A 20,310-nucleotide genomic window follows, 5' to 3' on the forward strand; every position below is an offset into this window, starting at 1 on the left:
CTGCCTTTCAGGGACAGGGAGTGAGAGGGACAAGGTCATGCTGCGTTTAGACAAAACACAATGGTCCAGACAGGATGTCTTAAAGAAGATACAATCACACAGAATTTTCCATACAGGAAGGTGGTGGTTTATTTCAGCATAGAGATACAACACGAGAAAATTGGGAACATAAGAATCATAAGAACAACCTCAGTGATAATTAAGAGAAGGATGATAGGCCTTTGTAATGTAGAAATAAAAATTTCATCTTTGACTCCTTGAGCTTGCTGGTTTGGCTGCCCAAAAGTTAAGAAGAATAAGGGAGAATTAGTAAGGTCAATAAAATAGATCATATTCCATAAGCAAAATCATGTTTGCATGGAAGGCAGTAATTAATGTGGAGAATTTGGATGGGGACTAGAATGCATTCAGAGTTAGTGGGCCTATCATAAATCTTAAAATCTGAAGTCCCAATTTAGCTGAGCAGCATCAACTCCACTTCATGGATCCCAAGGGTCAGTTCACAAAAAGGTGTGTCTGAGAACAGAGATGAAGGAAGAGGTGGGGCTGGGGCAGGATTAGCAGCAGCAAGGCCTGGCACAGCACATGGGGCGGGGACAGGTGGAGATCACACAGGTTGGGCGATAGCAGCTGGTGTGGCAGGAGACTTGGCCACAGACTGGACGCAGGCAGCAGCCAGGGCAGCAGCTGGGGCGGCAGCAGCTGGAGCCACAGCAGCTGGAGCTACTGCAGGAGGGGCGGCAGCAGCTGGAGATGCAGCAGCTGGGTCTGCAGCAGCTGGGGCGGCAGCAGGTGGGCTGGCAGCACTGGGACTGGCAGCACTGGGGCCTGCAGCAGGAGGGTCTGCAGCAGCTGGAGATGCAGCAGGTGGGTCTGCAGCAGCTGGGTCTGCAGCAGGAGGGTCTGCAGCAGCTGGAGATACAGCAGGTGGGTCTGCAGCAGGTTGGCTGGCAGCACTGGGGCCTGCAGCAGCTGGAGATACAGCAGGTAGGGCGGCAGCAGGAGGTCTGGCAGCAGCTGGGGCGGCAGCAGGACTCTTCCTGGCGGAAGTCTTGGCCACAGCTCTGCTCAGAGCAGATGGAGCCACAGCAGGAATTGACCATGGTGTCAATGGAAGAGGTAGGGTTCTGTGAGTGAGTTTGAGTGAGTTTCTTGAGTTTGAAATTCTCCTTACTCCTGACCCCTTATATACTCTTAAATAGCTGATGTCACCATGATTATTCCTTCCTTGTTTTTTTTTGTACTAGGAAATCAATTCATATTAGTATGTTATAATTATGTTTGTCAGGTTAAGTGTGCCCATGTCTAGAAAAAGCTTCATTTCCTTTTTCTGTGGTGTTGTGATTCATTGTATCTTCCCAAACCATGTGCAACCATTTCCACCTTTCCACCTCTGCCCTATGTGACTTAAATTGGAGCTGTCATGTGATAGTCTATTACTGAATATTTACAAGTGTCGCAGATTCCATGAAAGCAGATTTTGTGCATGTTGGTTCTTGATGTTACTCCAGTACCTATAACAGGGTCCACTATGAATGCTCAGTAAATACCATTTGAAAGGAGCGATGCACATTTGGAAGCATTAATGAAAGCAAGCCTGCTTTTCCCAGAGCCCACGTTTCTGCATGGGAACAGTTGATGGAGCTCAGCAGGACTTTTGGCTGTGATCTGGCCACCTGCAGTCTGCCCGTTTCCAATAGACTACATGGCCTTCTCCAGGACCTGCCCTCACTTTTCACACAATCACGACCTCTTGAGAAGACAAACAAGCCAGAATAGCAGAGACAGTCCTGTGACAAAGACCAGCCTAGGCGATCTAAATACTCTACGGAAATCTTATTTTTCTTCATTTGAAGATGTTTAGCTGCAAAGTAGAATGATATCTTAGTAATTAAAATTTCTTCAAAAAAAAATAGGAAATGATCCAGGATGTGGTCATATTTTCCCAGCAGAAAACTATGAGGGAATATGATTAAAGGATTTTCAAATTGGCTGAGCTCCGGCTCCAGCTCTTCTGGCCACTTGGGGAGTAAACCAGAGGAGCAGTGATCTTTCTCTCTCTTTCCTTATCCCTGTAGATCTTCTTCTTTTTTTAAAAAAAGATTTTATTTATCTTTATTGGAAAGGCAGATATACAGACAGGAGGAAAGCCAGAAAGGAAGATCACCTGATGGTTCACTCCTCAAGCGGCCGCAACAGCCAGAGCCAAGCCAATCCGAAGCCAAGAGCCAGGAGCTTCCACCAGGTCTCCCAGGTGGGCACAGGGTCCCAGAGTCTTGGGCCGTTCTCAACTGCTTTCCCAGGCCACAGGCAGGGAGCTGGATGGGAAGCAGAGCCACTGGGGTTAGAACCGGCATCCATATGGGATCCCGGAGCACTCAAGGTGAGGACCATAACTGCTACACTATTGAGCTGGGTCCTCCTTGTCCCTGTAGATCTTCCTTTTCAATAAAAATGAATAAGCAACTCACTGAGCTCACTCTCTTTTCATGTAAGAAGCTCCCTTCATAAGGAAAGATACTTTAGCAGTGTGAAAAACTCTTCTCGCTGATTTTCAGGGAGCAATGTAAATATGGGAGTGAATATGTCCAAAAACAAAAGTTTCAAAGGGCCACAGACTTTATAGAAGACAGGTCGTGAGCCAGGCGCAAAGACGACACCCACTAAGGAAGACATGAGTAAGTGTTGCAATCGGAAGCATGAGAGCATAGCCGGAAGTGTGTATGTACATGTGTGTGCGTGCACACTGCGTGTATATCCTCTCTTTCCCAGTGTTTAACTAGAATCAAACAATTAAGTGATGAAGTTTTCCAGCAGGATAAATAATGACAGGGAAATAATTATGTGGTGACAAAAGGCCTTCAGCAGGGTATAAAAACAGACACAGGCCAAGAAGACTTTCAAACAAAAACATTCACTCTCAAGTAAACCCACCCAGAACCTTCATCCTCCGACAACATGGTCAACTCCTGTGGTTCCGTCTGCTCTGAGCAGGAGACCTGCTGCCAGCCCAGCTGCTGCAGACCCACCTGTTGCATCTCCAGCTGCTGCCAGCCCCAGTGCTGCCAGCCCACCTGTTGCAGGCCCACCTGCTGCAGACCCAGCTGCTGCATCTCCAGCTGCTGCAGGCCCACCTGCTGCAGGCCCACCTGCTGCAGACCCACTTGTTGCAGACCCAGCTGCTGTATCTCCAGCTGCTGCCAGCCCCAGTGCTGCCAGCCTTCTTGCTGCAGACCCACGTGCTGCAGGCCTCAGTGCTGCCAGTCTGTGTGCTGCCAGCCCACCTGCTGCAGACCCAGCTGCTGCAGACCCAGCTGCTGCGTCTCCAGCTGCTGCCGCCCCTCCTGCAGTAGCTCCAGCTGCTGTGGCTCCAGCTGCTGCCGCCCCAGCTGCTGCCCTGGCTGCTGCCTGCGTCCAGTCTGTGGCCAAGTCTCCTGCCACACCAGCTGCTATCGCCCAACCTGTGTGATCTCCACCTGTCCCCGCCCCATGTGCTGTGCCAGGCCTTGCTGCTGCTAATCTTGCTACCTTAAGCCTACCCCTTTCCCTAGGTCCAGATTCTTGTGTGTCTGTGCTCAACAGGAGGGCATGTAGACTTGGGTTGCTGTCATGGAATTTGGTTTCATAATTTCAATGAGGAACCAGGACAGGCTGTCTAAAAGAATTGAAATTCCCTGGCAGACTATTCCAGCAACAGACCTCATCATTCAACCTGACCATTGGGGAAATAATTTTTCTTACTTCCTAGGACTTTTGTAACCTGATATCCGTAATCCTGACAAAATAAAGTTACACTTTGCTACATGAAAAATCATGTATGAGTTTTACTTCCTTAAGATTTTTATGTCTAATTATTTTAATGGTGCATTTTTACTGGGTACATGATGCAATATATATGTCTAATTAGTGATTATCAAGTCAGGTTAGTGAGCACTTAATATTCCTCTAAACAGTTTTTTTTAAATTAATACTCAACAACTAAACATATCAACAAATGCATATTAAGTATACTGATCAAATTAAGCCACCACTGTTTCCCAAACTTCAAGCACCTCTCTTCTACCTGCTCATAAAATACGTAACATGCTGATGTGAGCTCACCATCCACTGTGCTGGGGACCACTAGAACTCACTGCTCCTGTTTTGGCACCAGTGTCTACCTTCCCCCTATCTCATACCTTCCTCCTGCCACATGCCCTTTCCATCCTGCAGCAGTTACTATTCTACATTCAGATGATGCTTCTTTCTCCCAGCATGAAAACAAAGATTAACATTGGCCCTTCTGAATCTCACTCCACTTAACCCAGTGACTTCTTGTTCCACCATATTATTGCCAATGGCAGGATTTTATTTTTTATTACCAAATAACATTTCATTGCATATATACTGCAGTGAAATATTACCTTACTCCAGTCAGAATGGGTATTACTAAAATTTTTTTTAATTAGCAAATATTGTAGGGCATGTGGAGAAAATGGAACCCTTATACACTTTATGATGCTGTTTCATGGACTTGTTCTCATGAAGCCAAGGTAACTTTTGATGTTAAAAGTGAGCCAAAATTATAGGTGGGCAGAAAGACACAGGCCCTTCTCTGTGTGCAGTGAGGAAGGCAGAAGAGAACCTAGGTTGGAGATATGGATGCCCACTGGACAGGAGATGAAGATACACATTCAGTGTTATTTCCTGTGTGAAATCCATGGTTCTGAAATCTACAAAGCAGTTTGCAGTCACCTGGAAGTGACCCTTACCGGCCCATTATGGATCAACATGAATGCTACAGTCCTTAATGACTGCAATGGTTTTTTTAAAAAATTCTTATTTTCTATTTTACAGCTTTGTATATACAGGGATTCTCTCAGTCCCTCATTTTCCTCTGTCTGCTTTCTCTCCTCCCCATTGTCCCCTGTATTTTATGACAGATTACTCATTGGTCTATAATCTCAACTCCAGTGTTCTGCGCTTTACATGTGTCTTGACATTGGAGGTATAAGCACTGATAGAGTTTAACATTTTCTTGCCAAGGAGTATCTAAGTTTTATTAGGGGCCTACCTTTATTTGGGAGTAGAAATGCATACTACAGCTCTTCTTTGATTTCTGGTATTCTGTTCTTCATTATTTGATTCGCTTATGAGATTATGAGTGTACACTTGGATTTTTGATCCATCAAAATCCACGAGTCAGCCCTGACACTAATTTAAGATAAAGAAGAAAATAAAAAAGGTTATTCACAACAGCTGAATGTTAATTAGTAAGTGTTGAAGGAATAATGAAGTTATAAGATCACCAATTATAACTATCAAAATAGAACTTGATCAAGTAAAAGATCAACAGGGAATGATCTAAATATGAAGAAAGTGTGATGAGGAGGAGGATACTGGAACACTACAAAATGTTTCCCTACACGTTTCTGTTCATTTCTGTGATATATGTTTAAGCCTTCCTCTGGAGTAGCTTGAGTTCACTCATTTAATAATGAGATCAAAATTATTCATAACGAACAAACCGGCATGTGTCTCTAGAAGTCACACTGAACATATGCATGATTTGTTTGTATCCCTGTTAAATCTACATCCAAGGGTGAGGAAACAGCAGCTAAACAGGAGCTAAGAAATAATCTTTGTAACAACTGAGCTGTTTACTTAAAAAATGTCAGCTATCTAATACAAAGGCACCTTTGGTAAAAGCTTTAGATTTAAAGAAACCAAAGGAACATGGCATCTAAGGCAATGAATGAATGGAGATGGAAAATGTTCCACAAGACAGCATTGGAACAATTGGCAGCATTTGGGTATGGAATGTATTTTTTTTTTACTTTAAAAAATAATAGCTGGCATTGAAGTCAGAGCCAGCAGTGCAATCCAGATCTCCACATGGGTGATAAGAGCCCAGTTCCTTGAGCAGTCACTGCTGCCTCTCAAGGTTGGTGTTCATGGAAAGCTGCAGTCAGGACTGGAGTTGCAATCAAACCCAGACACTCCATTGTGAGATTTGGGTGTCTTAACAACCAAGACAAATGCCCATTCCTTGCAATGCATTTTAGAGAAGCAGCATCAATATTTTGTTCCATTGATATCTGCATTAGGTCTATGCAAGAAAACACCATAGTGTTATGCCATAGATACATCTAGTTAATATTCTTGGAACTAAACCTTCATAATGTAAAAGCAGGAACCAGCCTCCTGTCAGTCTCCTTTGTTATCCTGCCCTGCCATTTATCAAAAAGAATTCACTGATTTGAGAATATGATCCTGCTGACCTCACAAATTTCTGATCGCTGAACTCTAGGAGTCATTTGCTTCTCCAATAAATAGTAACTTCAGTGGTCAATATTGTCTTGGGGTGATTCAGATAGGGAAATTCCAGGTTTGGGCAGAATGTAGTTGCTGCATTCATGTAACCCACAGACCCTGTGAAGACCCCCTGGTTATCATAAATTCCCTAAAGAGTATGGCCTCCTTGACCAATCAAAGGAAAGTCACGTGTTACAGTGATAAACCAGGAACTTGGACACAAGCTGAATATGCACCTCTCAGTCCCAATTTCAACTTGTGAGAACCTGTATTCCCAATTCCTTAGGGATCCTGGGGATTAAGCAATAGCTGCTTGGCTCCTTGCTCTGTGCTTTGCAATAAATACCACATTTTTCCGCCACTCCCATGTCAATGACTGTCTTTCTGCATGTTGGGCAAATGGACACAGTTCGGGGGTTCTTCAATAATGCCTCTAATCAGTTTGGGATGTGGTTAAGCAATATGACCTATCTGTAAGTCTAAGAAATCAAGTCTGATTAAAATGTTCACTCTATGTAGAAATTTGTATTTTTAAAAGAATTCTATGTGTTTTTAAAGGTGAGAAACAGGTGCAAATTCTAGGATGTCCTTGGAATCATCAGAAGCAAAGGCAGAAAGTATAGCACAGAAGTCACTTCCCCAAAAGAAAAACTCAAGATTGAGAAGTAGTAAACACAAGAAAAAATATCCCTTCAAGAAACCACCGACAGATTGTAAGGATTTCCCAAGGAGAATTCCTACGCAGGACGAAAGCGCAGGCACCTGTGGTAGAACCCACAAGGAAATAACCCATCCCTAGAAAAGGGAAAATAACATCCAAGAATGGAAATAATTGAAGGTGTTGACAGAGGCTATGTGTGAATTGGTCTATGTGGCAGCCAGAATTAGAAACAGTAATGGAAGCGTCGGCCATTATAGAAAATAAGCTGGAGGAGTGTTGTGGTGTAGAAATAACCTTTCCTATGATCCCCTTCCTGAGCCACGTCTTGCTTCCTTGTGGTATTTTCCTTCTATTTGGAGGATTAATGCCCTTTATTTTTTTCTCTCTTAGGACAGTTGGCTGTGGATATATTCTATCATTTTTCTTTTCTTGGCTATAGCTTTATTTCATACCCCTCCTGTTTCTCTGATTATAGGATTCTAAATCGGCAGAGTTTTCAACCTGCAATTTGAAAATGCCTTTTCATTGTCTTTCTGTTTTCTTCATTCCAGCTGGATTCCAAACTTACTGTTCTTTGGGGGGAATATTAGGCTGTTTCTTCTAATCCTGCTACTTTCATTATTTCTTTTAAACATGGTGTCCATTGGACATTTCCAACGTTATGTTTTGATAGAAGTGCATAATGATAATTGTAGTCAAGCTAATCAATGTAAGGTTACCTCGGGTAGTTTCATGTGTGTGTGCATGGTGAGGACATTTAAGGTGTATACTCTTAGCAAGTTTCAAGTGTGCGGTACAGAGTCTGTTAGCCATAGTCCCTAACCATAGGGACTTGGATCTGAAGAATTTACTCTGTGTGACTGCCGATTTGTGCCCTTTGACCATTATCTGCTCCCTGCCTCCACTTTCTCCTCTCTCCTCTCATCTGTGGGTGTCTATTGCCCAGGTTCCACGTGTGAGATAATGAAGTATATTTCTTTGTTTCTGCCTTATTTCACCTGGTCAGGTTCATGCGCAGTGTCACCAATGGCAGGTTCTACTTCCTCTTGAAGGATGAATCACATTCCATTTTCTATAATCCCACAAGTTCTTTATCCAATCATTCACTGATGAACACAACCAGTTTTGTTTGTTGGCTGTTATGAGAAAAGCTACAATGAGTGTGGGAATTTGTGTGTATTAGCAAGAAAATGATTTTACGTCTTCAGATATGTACTCAGAAATAAGCCCTCTGGTTTTTATATGGTAGTTCTGTTTTTAACTTTTTGCAGAAGTCTCCATGATGTTTCCCATAATGGCTGTATCAATTTCTTCCTGCTTTTGTGATTTTGTTTTTATCATTGATTTCCAACAACTGCCTGTGATGTGCTTAGATTACTTTTCTTCTCTAAGCTTCAATACATTCTTGATATGTGACTTGAGACATATTTTTAAATCATTTCTTTTCAGAATCCCTTCATTGATACCTTCTCCCCTTTCTTCCAGGAACTCCAATTTACATGTATGCTGCTGTGTGCATTATGCTCTTCTTAAAATATTTTTATCTTCTCTTTGAACTTTGGTGTGAACGTTTCCAACTTCCAGTGTGCTACTCTTCCATTCTAATATGCTTTTAAATTTACATATTGAGTTCTTTATTTTAGTTTTTGAGTTTTTTTAGTTTCAGGATATTGGCTGGACTGTTTTTTTTTCTTTATAGACTGCACTTCTCTAAGGAAATTCACATTTCCATAAATTATCTCAAACATATGAAGCACAGTTATTCTGAGGTCGGTGTCAACACCTACATGTGAATCATCACTCTCTGTGATAGCGTCTCCTTGCTTTTACTCATTTGGTCCTTTTTTCTGGAATGCTCATTGATATATGTATATATATATATTTAGTGCCAGAAAAAAAGCTGTAGAGAACAACTTGAATTTTTCTTCCACCTGAAATGTGTTCATTTTCAGCTGAGATTATGGTCCCTTATTCCCTGCCTACTTAAGTCAATGCTCAGTATTTATATAGACAGCAACTTAAATGTATCCAGCTGTCATCATCTTCATCACTGAATAGTCAGATCTGATACTAGCTACTTCATCACAGCTGGAAGTGGAACTGTATCCTTTTGCTTTTCAGATAGTCGCTCTTCTTCATTTGGATCTTGTGCTTCTCAATTCCCTAGTTGTTGTCTTCCTTCTCTGGCTGTCCCTGTTAAGTCTCTTGTAGTGCTGTGGCTTGTTTAGGAACAAGAGTGCCCTTTCACGTAGGTCACCGATGACTTGATCAGGAAACCAGGAGTCCCTGCCACTCACGTGTTGAGGGCAGGCAGGAGTACAACCAGCTTTGAACAACCATCTCAGATCCAGTAATTCTGTGCCATACGTGAACTGGAGATGTAATGTCCCTAGATGCTCGTGTCAGGGAGTTTATGGAAGTTAAAAACATTAATGATGAAGTAACACTGGTTAGCCTGAGCCATTTTACTATTCGGTGAGTATAGAGCTTGCTATGCATTTCTCATACTTTTACTATTCGAAAAATTTTTAAATCTTTTAAAACCTTTTTTTCCCTAGAATAAATTTTATAAAAATTTGGGTATAGTGTGTGCTTATAGGAGAACCAAGTTCTTTAATTTTTTTGATCAGTCCCCAAATTTTACATGGAATTTGTTAACAAGAAGCTTTTAACACATAATGTCAATTAAATACAGTATTTTAGGAAATTCAATAAGATCCTGCTGATGTGGATCATGGCAGGCAGCAAGGGTTGATCCAAGCTGTTAGATTCCTGCCAACATTGTAGGCTACATGGCTTGGGTTCCTGGATCTCATCTCAGCCTCAGCCATAGCTTCTATCCTTCTTCCTCTTTCTTCTCCCCATCTCTCTGTGTCAAATAAATACATGCTTTTAAAAGGTAAGGTGTCACTCTACTCCTCCAAGTCCCCTCACAAAACTTAAATAGAAATCTTCATCACGCTTCCATGCTTTGGGGGAACATCAGTGCATTTTTTATTGTTTCTGGTTGTTTGGATTTTCCTGAAAAAAAGCAAGAGTTCGCAACTTGATTGAGTTGTATTTTGTGTGATTTCCCAGTCACTGAGGTCAGTCAATGCAAAACAAAAAACACAAGACAATTGTATTTCTAGTCAAGAGGGTGGAGGTTTATTCAGAAGGAAACAAGGAAAAGATACAGAAACATCATAATAAGGGGACTCAGGCACTCTCAAACTTACAGGCCTGAAAATGTCCACATTGTAGATAAGAAGGGTTAATACTCAGAAACGAAAAGATAGAGTATAAAATTTGGGCCGTTTTGTTAGTTTCTTGCTATCAGTAATACCTAATCTTATACTTTAGGACAATATGCAGAGAGCTTGTGTCGGGCCAGGAGATGGACAGTCAGTGAAAAAGGTCTGTCCTGAGTCATCTAGGAGGTGCCCAAGTTGGCCGCTGTGTTGAATGAGGAGCAGGAGGAGGACATCTCTAGGGGCAGGATTAGCAGCAGCAAGGCCTGGCACAGCACATGGGGCGGGGACAGGTGGAGATCACACAGGTTGGGCGATAGCAACTGGTGTGGCAGGAGACTTGGCCACAGACTGGACGCAGGCAGCAGCCAGGGCAGCAGCTGGGGCGGCAGCAGCTGGAGCCACAGCAGCTGGAGCTACTGCAGGAGGGGCGGTAGCAGCTGGAGATGCAGCAGCTGGGTCTGCAGCAGCTGGGTCTGCAGCAGGTGGGCTGGCAGCACTGGGACTGGCAGCACTGGGGCCTGCAGCAGGAGGGTCTGCAGCAGCTGGAGATGCAGCAGCTGGGTCTGCAGCAGGTTGGCTGGCAGCACTGGGGCCTGCAACAGGTGGGTCTGCAGCAGGGGGGCCTGCAGCAGCTGGAGATGCAGCAGGTAGGGCGACAGCACTGGGGCCTGCAGCAGCTGGAGATGCAGCAGGTAGGGCGGCAGCAGGACTCTTCCTGACAGAAGTCTTGGCCACAGCTCTGCTCAGAGCAGACGGAACCACAGGAGTTGACCATGTTGTCGGAGGATGGAGGTTCTGGGTAGGTTTCCAGGAGAGTGAGTTTACTGAATTTGAGAGTCTCCTTACAACATCCCCTTTTATACCCAGCTGAGGGGGTTGTGTGATTATGAAAAGAGTGTTTCCTCATTTTTATTTCTATGACACACATGCAATTAATGCGTTTTTCTAATAAAAATTCCCAATATATTGAAAATAATTATTTCCTTTTTCTCAAGCTGCCCAGTATTCCCACATGAATCATCACTTGTCTCTTCCTTGATCTCACTGGCACATGATTTCAGCCTCTGAATATCAGGTGACAATGAGAGGGTCACTGTCTCCTGTTGGCTTCTCATCTTCATACGGGCTGGGAAAGGAACTGGGGTCCCTGGTGGGGAACTGCAAGTTTCCGTCATATGGAATGCTAGTAGGAAAAGAGAAGGTAGCCCTCATCTTGAATGTGACAACTGAAGAAGTACAAGATTCATTGTGTTCTGAGCAACATGAAACTGATGAAGTTCCTAGGACACTTCACGCTGTATAGATCCTCAGCACCCTGACATACTCCCGCTTGATAGCAGCAACTCAGTGCCTCAGGGAGCAGAGAGTCGTCTGGGGTTGATCTGGCAGCTACCATCTGCAGAATTCTCCAGGCTGAGGTAGAATAATGTGGATGTTCATTTTTGATTTGCCATTTGAAATCCAGTTATGTCATAATTATACATTATTAATGTTTCTGTAGTAGCATTTATGTCTAAGCTGATTTTAAATGCATAGGGGAATGTAAGTGATGTATTCTTTATATGTACTTCTACAGAAACTGTGCCCCTCAAGCTCTTTTAGTCCAAGCCCATCATGACTCTAGTCCTAAACTTCTTTAAAGCCACAGGCTTTCAGGCAGCATTCTTCAAGGAAAGAACTAATTTCCTTCTTGGGCTTCCCTCAGATGGATAGAGCGGTCTCTTGTGAAGTCAGCATTCCCTTAGATGTCTCTACCCATAAACTTTAATGCCATTTTCCTTCAGCATCTTTCTTGGCCCCCACACAAGGCAGAGAGCTTCCTCCATGGTGCTTCGGCTGTGCTGTGCTGCTGCATCAGTTCTACTGTCTCGTCCTCTGTGTGAAATGTTTTGGTTTCTCAGCTGCCCCCAGAAGACAAACATCATCACGATAGGGAGTTCCCCCATCTCGGAAGACTTGAGCTTGAAAGAGAATGAATTTTTAATAAAGGACGTCTCTGTTTAGTGAAGGAAACTTTTGTTAAGGCCTTGAAGAGACACACACTGACCTCCGAGAGTGCAAGTTACCCAAAGATGTGGAAAGAAAGGGAACTCAAAGAAAGGATACACACCTGAGACTGCACATCACTGTGGAGTATGATGCTGGAAGTGATGCATCTAAAGGTCTCACTTGGGAACCAGTGAGAGAGGGAGAGGTTGAGATTAATAGAACTAATTAAATAATTAATAGAGGCAGGAGATACCTGGGGGAGCCCTGGAAGGAATAGGACAAGGAGGAAAGAGCTATGACAAGCCTTCAAGCAGGAATATAAAGTAATATGTATGCTATGTACAGTTTATTTTGAATTTTGATTTGGCTTTAGAAATGCCGAAACACTCTTGGATTTCTGGAGCTACATATTATCTAGCAAGTGGAAGTGAGATAGAGTAAGATAAGCTAAGTATTGGGGGTGCCAAAGGGCATTATAATATGCTATTATATTATAAATGGTGTATTATAATAATCACACAATAACAACATAAGCTCATTTATTTGTTATGAAATAGCAAAATGCTTTCTCTCAAAGAAACTCCAACTTGGTCCTTAACAGACCATGGGACTATGTTAATGCATTCAAAAGTCTGTGTTGAAAAGTCGTAAATCTCTACTGGGTTCTCTGCTTTAGAAGTGTATTTTGCACTTGGTCAGTCCCTGAAGCTGGCATCGGAAAGAAGGTACCTGCTGAGTCTGCAATGTAACAGCAGTCTGCCAGGCTTGTTGCTCTGCATGTGAAATTCAAGGACACTGAGTACAGCTGAAGCAACTGGCTTAAACTACCTTATTTGATCACTGAGCACTTTGAGAACTGCCTATCTTGCATACTGGCCAGGCAGGAATACTAAAAAGTTCATAAGGATCAATACTGTTGCCTAGATGTTTGCTTATCAGTACTGTCACCTCCAGACCGTTGAGTGTCTACTTCCTTGATGGGCTTGAGGAATTTTAAAGATGCCTCTTCAACAAGGCCAGTGAAGGAAGGAGACTTGTTCAATGCTTCACTTAGCATTCATCCTCACTGTGCATTTCAATAAAGCTGCTGTGGCCAGACTGTCACCATTTGAGCTGAGCTTTCCCACTCGTGATTTTGTGTCCCCGTAGGTTTTCTCCAACAGGGTCTCCAGTTCATTATGGGGTGTTTGGGAGTACAACAGCTTTTCTTACAGGTAATGACTGCACCTGACTGCCTGTATTTACTCCTCCTTCAAAGTCTAGCAGGTCTGGACTCCCACGTCACTGCCTTGGCCTTCAGATAGGGTGAGAGGCAGGCTTTCCCTTATTGCATTCCCTGAGCTCCACTGATGCCTTTGAAAGTTGCCTTTTTTACTGCCCAGTTTCAGTATGCTGTCTCCTTCCTTTCATGACTCTGATCTCATAAAAGCAGAAAATTATAAGCCACATCTCCTTTAAAATGGAGAAGACCATATAAAACCTCTATTCTTTGATTTAGCTGTAGCTCGTAAAACATCATATTAAAACCAAAGTCTGCATCTTGTAATTAACAGCTGTCAAAAAGGAAGGTAGGAGAGAGGGAAAGAGTTGTTAATTCTGGTGTGTGGAATGGCAGGTCTGTCCTTTACAGAACTGTTCAGAGTGCCTGGAATAGGCTGCAACTGACAATGTCTGCGTGACACTGTTAGGAAGGACACCCACGTCCCTGTTGGGGTGAGGCCCACTCTGTCAACTTCTGCTCATTTTGTTGTACAACAGCTTAGAACTTCGCTTAGAAAGTGTCATGGATAACAACCAACTCTTAGTTGAATGTACATGGAAGTACAACAGAGTCACTTATTGTTTATTTTAAAGGCTGAGTGACACACAGAGATATCTTTCATCCATTGGTTCATTCCCCCAAATGACTGCAACAGCTGAACATGTACCAAAGTGAAACCAGGAGCCAGGAATTCCATCTAGATCTCCTAATGAGTGGCAAGAGCTCAAGTGCTTGGACCATCACACTGCCTCCTGGGCACATTATTAGGAAGATGGATGGGAAGAAGAGGTAGAACTTATCACATCACTCTGACATGAGATATGGGTGTCCTGTGCTGTGCCACACACCTAGTGTGGTTAAAATTTTTCAACGAATGTGCTTATGTTTGGCATTTCCTAAAGGAACTGAATGTTGTCTCTGAATGTCCTGTCAGAAGAAGAGCTAGCACACAGGACTCTATTTCCCCAGGCACTGACAGGCCTCAGCAGCAGGGGGAGGCACACACGGTAGGGACAGGTGAGGATACCCAGACTGGCTCATAGTAAGTGGTATGATGGGAACATTTGCCACAGACTGGGCTCAGGTGACAGTAGATGGTCTGAGAGCAGCTGCTGCAGGAGCAACTGGAGATGCAGCAGTGAAGGAGAAAGTAGCACAGTGCTGGAAGCAGTGAGGCCTGCAGCTGAGGGGGCAGCAGTGGTCTGAGAGCCACTGGAGCAGATCTGCCAGCAAAAGGCTCACCCACAGCTCTGCCCAGAACAGAATGCGGGTGCAGGATCCCAAGGCTTTGGGCCATCCTCGACTGCTCTCCCAGGCCACAAGCAAGGAGCTGGACAGGAAGCAGGGCAGCTGGGATTAAAACCAGTGCATATATGGGATTCCTGCACATTCAAAGCAAGGACTTCAGTCAATACGCCACTGTACCAGGCCCCTAGCAAGATTTTTATCAAGTTTATTTCCTTATCAAACAGCTGATAGACATATATTCATATGCTTGTATGTACAGAGCAGGAAAGATTTAAACAACTGTATTATGAAGCAACCTGGTGTCCTGAGCCCCATATTTTTGCTAGTTTACTGTATATGAGAGGTTTAGGGAAGGAAAGCTGAAAGAAAGTTTTGGGTTCTCAAGAGACAGGTTGCTCTACAGTTTTAAGGAGATTGCCTAAAATTTTTGACCACATCTAGAAGCACAGTTGAGTCTCCTTATGGATTCAGTCGAGAATCACAGCCCTAAATCAGTGGCTCTCCAAGTGTGCTGCTTGCTGAAATTACCCAGAGTGTTAAAACCTGCCAGTGCCTGGATTCCGCCCAGAAACATTCTGATGTCATTGGTGTGGGATTTTGTCTAGAGAGTAAATGATTTTTAAATTTCTGAAGTAATTCCAAAGGGTAGAAATGCTTAAGAAGCATCTCTTTGAATTTGCCATTTGTAAACATCTGTGGGAGTTTACATTGGAAATATAAACAGACACTAATAATTCAAATGTAATTGATGTTAACAAAATAGAGATGGAATTCTTAAATTTGAAACTTGGAATTTTGAGCGTTTTAACCCAAAATGCTATTAATTATCTTGAGTCTTTGTTTTATTTTCTGATTACTTTTTACTCTTTTGGATTGCTCTAATCCTATAGCCAATTCTCTTATATGGATAAGAATTTAGAGCATGAGCCACAGTGGATGATCTCAAGGAGAGCACACTGGGTTATTTGGGGAAAGAAACTCCAAAACAAGACAGCCATCATTCTGTGTACTTCCTGATGAGCTTTCCATAATTAGGGAAATAGGATTGATTAAATTAATATTAGAACCATATACACAGTACATTTTCTACCTAAATTTTATCTTGGTAATGAATGACACTAGAGAGGGGATGAACTTTTTTTTCTGGTTATGTCCTTTTGTCTTCTTAAACATTCTCCCACGCCGGAATTCAACTGAACAAAGGACTCAGTTGAGCAATGACATTTAGATGCACTGAACACAATTGGCACTGTGTAGGAATTTATGTTGACTGGGTAACCTGGACACCTGGTGTTTATTAAAAGTAAGCTCATCCAGAAGAAAGGACCACAGAAAGCACAGACAGAAATAGTGCACCTGACCATTTCCAAAGGTACCCAGGGCCACCTGTTTAGAAGGAGGTGGATGAACCATAAATAGAGACACTGTTTGTGAACAATTGAGTCAGCATCCAAAGCTGGACAACCAGAAAATGTCAAAGTGGCTTCCATCACACTAAGGCAGTGATGGTCACATTACAAAAGAACTCTTGGCCCAAATCAGTCTCATAGTCTGTTCACTGGGTTTAAGTCTCACCTACTTGGTCTCTAGTTATTTACCCGATAACAACTGTATAATCTATTCATTTATTAAGTTAATAAATATGAGATATAGTCATAGAAAGGACTGTGGAAGCAGTGCAAATTACCTGCTCTTTTTACTGACTTGTTAGTAAATAGCAATCAATTTAAAGCAGGAAAATGCAGCAGAAGTGATTTGGCTGCATTCTCATGAATTCACCAGCTAAGGAACCAAGAGAAGTAAAAAGAACATGACAGAAAGCAAAGACAATCGAAAGCCCTATTAAATGCAGACATAAAGGTTGCTCATGGGATGAATGTAGTCTCTGTTATATAACAATAATTGATACAACTTAGATTGTCTAGTCATTGAATTTGAACGAATATAGGGACAACAAAAAAAGGAGGCCATACATGAAATGTCTTCAACAATGCCCTCCATTCCATTCAGAAGGTTGAAGATGACAAAATTTCTACCATCATGCATAAGATATACTCGGTTATGTATATGCAGCTACGTAAATTGCACATTAAACAGTCAATGAAATCGTAGCTGTTTCAATGTCCCAATAATTAAATATAAATACTGTGGTCAACTCAGTAAGACACCAGTGCCACAGGGGATGTGAGAGAGATCTGACAAAGACCATGCGACTGCATCAGGATACTATTGTAAGGCTGAAATCTATCTCCTCATCCTGTTTGGTCCACACATTATCATGAGGGACACAGGAGTAAAAGGGTCCAAGCACCTTACCCTTCATTCATGTTCATATTCTAAAGGCCCAGGGTGTATGGAGTCCACGTGGGGTCATGTAATGACAGAATTCACCTGTGCATCTTATGCCCGCACAGATCCTACTACCGTGTCCTGATCTCAGCATAATACACACCTCCAGTGAGAGCATGTCTCTGTACATCACTCATGGAGGAATCTTACATGGCACATGAATACATCCAGTTCAGCACCTGATCCTTCTTCAACTCAACCTCTCTGTAACACACACTTGGCATGGTACTTTCTTAAACACGGCTTCCTTTAAGACAAATAAAACCAGCTTGGCTGTCGTGTCAACAACCACAGAGACGGTGATGGTGAGAAACTGCAGATGACAACTACTATTAAGAAAACTGTGTACAAAACTAAAATAAGTTCAAATGAATTACCAAATAACCTGATGGTAAACTAATCAATAGGAACAAGCACTGAAAAAATAGGCAAAATGTAGAAAAACGGGGATAAATGGAGCACTCATGTCTTAGGACACTTGACCCCTACACCAGACACAGAGCCAGGAATTTTATTGTTGATGGTGTGTTTTTGAGAGAATACCACATCAGTGCACAGAGCCAGAGAAATGACCAGGGAAGGAAAGGAAATCATGACAGTGTGAGGGAGGGAGCACAAGACAACTGTGGGCAACTGGGTTTCATCGCTGAGGACCAGGGAAATATCCAGAAATGCCCTCAGGCTCAGAAAAGTGAGTGAGGACACCCTCTCAACACCGAATGCATGGCGTGGTCACTGCACACAGAGGTTCCTACTCTCCTGCCCAGGAATTCGTCCTCCAGGGAGAATCAGCAGCAGAAAGAGGACCAGCCTGGATTAAGAAACCATCTCCAGTTAGACTGAGAAGGACTGGCAAGTAGAGGTAGAGTCCTAATATCCTTTACCATGGTCTTCCATCAAGAGAACAAACAGTATTTCCTACCTAGTTTGAAAATGCAAGATGAAACAATCAAACACAGAGCCCTCGCATTTGTATGAGTTGACAATTCAAATTTATTCAAGATGTAGGAATATCTCCATATGAGAAAAGATGACACAGAGCAAATATTTCCATTGCAGTGACATGCTGGTCCAAAGATATGAGAGGGTTCAAATGTGGGTTCCTTGGGAAAGAGAGAGTTCCATGGTACGGATTGGAGGTGATCTATAAGTGAGCGAAAGGCAATCACAAATGCAGTTGAAATGGGCGTCGAGAATCAGCCTCTCCTGAAAGAGCTCATGGGCAGACTACCTCAGGAGTATAAGCTGTTGAAAAACAGCTGAGTCTAGGCCATAATGCTTAGCAACAAGAAGCACTGGAGCAGCTAGGGCAGCAGCAGCCGGTGGACACAGTGCAGCTGGGGCGGCAGCACTGGGTTCTGCAGCAGGTGGTCTGGAGACAGCAAGTGGGCTGGCAGCAAGTAGAGCTAGGGCAGCAGGTGGGTCTGCAGCAAGTGGGCTGGCAGCATGGGGGCTTGCAGCAGCTGGAGGTGCAGCAGGTGGGTCTGCAACAAGTGGGCTGGCAGCAGCTGGGGCGGCAACAAGTGGGCTGGCAACACTGGGGCTGGCAGCAGCTAGAGATGCAGCAGCTGGGTCTGCAACAAGTGGGCTGGCAGCAGCTGGAGATGCAGCAGCTGGGTCTGCAACAAGTGGGCTGGCAACAGCTAGAGATGCAGCAGCTGGGGCGGCAGCATTGAGTTCTGCAGCAAGTGGGCTGGCAGCACACAGACTGACAACATTGGGGCCTGCAGCAACTAGGGCGGCAGCAGCTCGAGATGCAGCAGCTGGGGCGGCAACAAGTGGGCTGGCAGCACACAGACTGGCAACATTGCGGTCTGCAGCAGGGGCTAGGGCAGCAGCTGGAGATGCAGCAGCTGGGACGACAGCAGGTGGGTCTGCAACATGAAGGCTGGCAGCACTGGGGCTTGCAGCAGCTGGAGATGCAGCAGCTGGGGCGGCAGCAGGAGGCCTGGCAGCAGCTGGGGCGGCAGCAGGTCTCCTGCTCAGAGCACACAGAACCACAACAGGAGTTGACCATGGTGTCAGAGGATGGAGGTGGTGTGTGGGTTTCCAGAAGGTGGGTTTGAAAGGTGTGGATGTCTCCTTGACTCGGGACCTCTTTTATACCCTGCTGAGAGATGCTCTCATCCGGTGTGATGCTCTTTCCTTGTTAGTGTTTGTCTTGATAAGCAGGTGATTATATCATTATGTTGGTTTCTTTTCCTGCATTCATTTTCAGATGAGGTAGGAAGCAGCATTGCCTTTCCTGATGTGTTAAGATTCATCTGCAAGTTCTTCCTGATCAACCGCTCTAGATCACTCTAGTGATTTTAAGGAAATCTCTCATGTGACACTGGTCCTCTTGTTTTTCTCTTTATCATAGTGCATTAGACATCATGTCCACTCTTGGTTGATAGTGATTTCTCTGGGTCTGTTTTCCATATTTCTCAACCCAGTTGGACACAACTGCAGTAGAGCATGATAATGTATTCACACTGGGTAAGGCGGATGGAAAGATTTGGAGAACAGGGCACTTCTGCCTTGAAGATACGAAGGCGAAAAGGACATAATCTTTCCCATATACAACGGGACCAGATTCTCGATGTTTTTATGCCAAAAACTAAGATGCTCTTAGATGAAATTTCAGCAATAAAATGTTTATGTTGCTTGTCCTCCAGACCAGCTGGGTAAATTGGTTGGAGTGCTCAGCTGCCCCATCACGTTTATTTCCTCAGCTCTCTGCTCTGCAGGGTGATGGCCCTCACCACATGACTTCTTGTCTCTCTGGTTGAACAACATGAAGTAGGTCTTGCCTGCGTTTCCCTGACTCACTGCACAAGCCAAAGGGGAAGTCCTAGTGTCCTGATCTCGCTCTAACCACTCAGGGTCATCTCACTGTCTCCATGGAGTCTCAGCTCTGACCGTGCCACGATTTATAATTCATGCACTTTTACCAACTTTGATTGTCAAGTTATTAAATGTGAACAAATATAGGGAGAGAAACAAAAAGGGGGCCATATGAGAAATGTCTTACACGATGGCCTCCATCCTATTCAGGTTGTTGTAAATGACAAATTACTTCATGATGAAGGAGCTGTGCTTCTTTACATATGTGCATCTCGTTTCCACATCCATTCTTCAATGAGTGGAATCTCAAGTGTTTCCATTTCTCAATCATTAATGTGTTCAGGGTCAAAATGAACATGGGAATGCAGGCTTCTCTTTGACAATCTAATTTCATTTCCCTTGGCACTGAACCCGGTACATCTATGCAGTCAGATAGGTGGCTTTCTGAG

At 43.7% G+C, this 20,310-nt stretch overlaps 4 protein-coding genes across 6 annotated transcripts; 1 reads left to right on the plus strand and 3 right to left on the minus strand.

Moving 5' to 3' along the window:
- Positions 1–557: 557 nt before the first annotated feature.
- Positions 558–1,103, minus strand: LOC121169792 (keratin-associated protein 4-12-like). Its single transcript, XM_041000510.1, has one exon. The coding sequence runs from the start codon at positions 1,101–1,103 to the stop codon at positions 558–560; it is 546 nt and encodes a 181-aa protein (XP_040856444.1).
- Positions 1,104–2,958: 1,855 nt separating this feature from the next.
- On the plus strand, positions 2,959–3,519 carry LOC121169790 (keratin-associated protein 4-9-like). The gene has a single exon (XM_041000509.1). The coding sequence runs from the start codon at positions 2,959–2,961 to the stop codon at positions 3,517–3,519; it is 561 nt and encodes a 186-aa protein (XP_040856443.1).
- Positions 3,520–10,435: 6,916 nt separating this feature from the next.
- On the minus strand, positions 10,436–10,963 carry LOC121169793 (keratin-associated protein 4-12-like). Its single transcript, XM_041000511.1, has one exon. It carries the CDS (start codon positions 10,961–10,963, stop codon positions 10,436–10,438), a length of 528 nt encoding a protein of 175 aa, XP_040856445.1.
- Positions 10,964–18,314: 7,351 nt separating this feature from the next.
- LOC121169788 (keratin-associated protein 4-4-like) lies at positions 18,315–19,052 on the minus strand. Of its 3 annotated transcripts, XM_041000507.1 has the most exons (3): positions 18,934–19,052; positions 18,446–18,873; positions 18,315–18,346 (listed from the first exon to the last, which is right to left on the minus strand). In XM_041000507.1, the coding sequence occupies exons 1-3, from the start codon at positions 19,050–19,052 to the stop codon at positions 18,315–18,317; spliced, it is 579 nt and encodes a 192-aa protein (XP_040856441.1). The 3 variants fall into 3 exon arrangements, with proteins under 3 accessions (XP_040856441.1, XP_040856440.1, XP_040856439.1); XM_041000506.1 differs by having other exon boundaries at positions 18,315–18,961; positions 19,013–19,052; XM_041000505.1 differs by having other exon boundaries at positions 18,315–18,714; positions 18,760–19,052.
- Positions 19,053–20,310: the final 1,258 nt, after the last annotated feature.

Source organism: Ochotona curzoniae, unplaced genomic scaffold, assembly GCF_017591425.1.
Source record: "Ochotona curzoniae isolate NIBS_2020 unplaced genomic scaffold, NIBS_Ocur_1.0 scaffold_2453, whole genome shotgun sequence".
NCBI lineage: Eukaryota > Metazoa > Chordata > Mammalia > Lagomorpha > Ochotonidae > Ochotona > Ochotona curzoniae.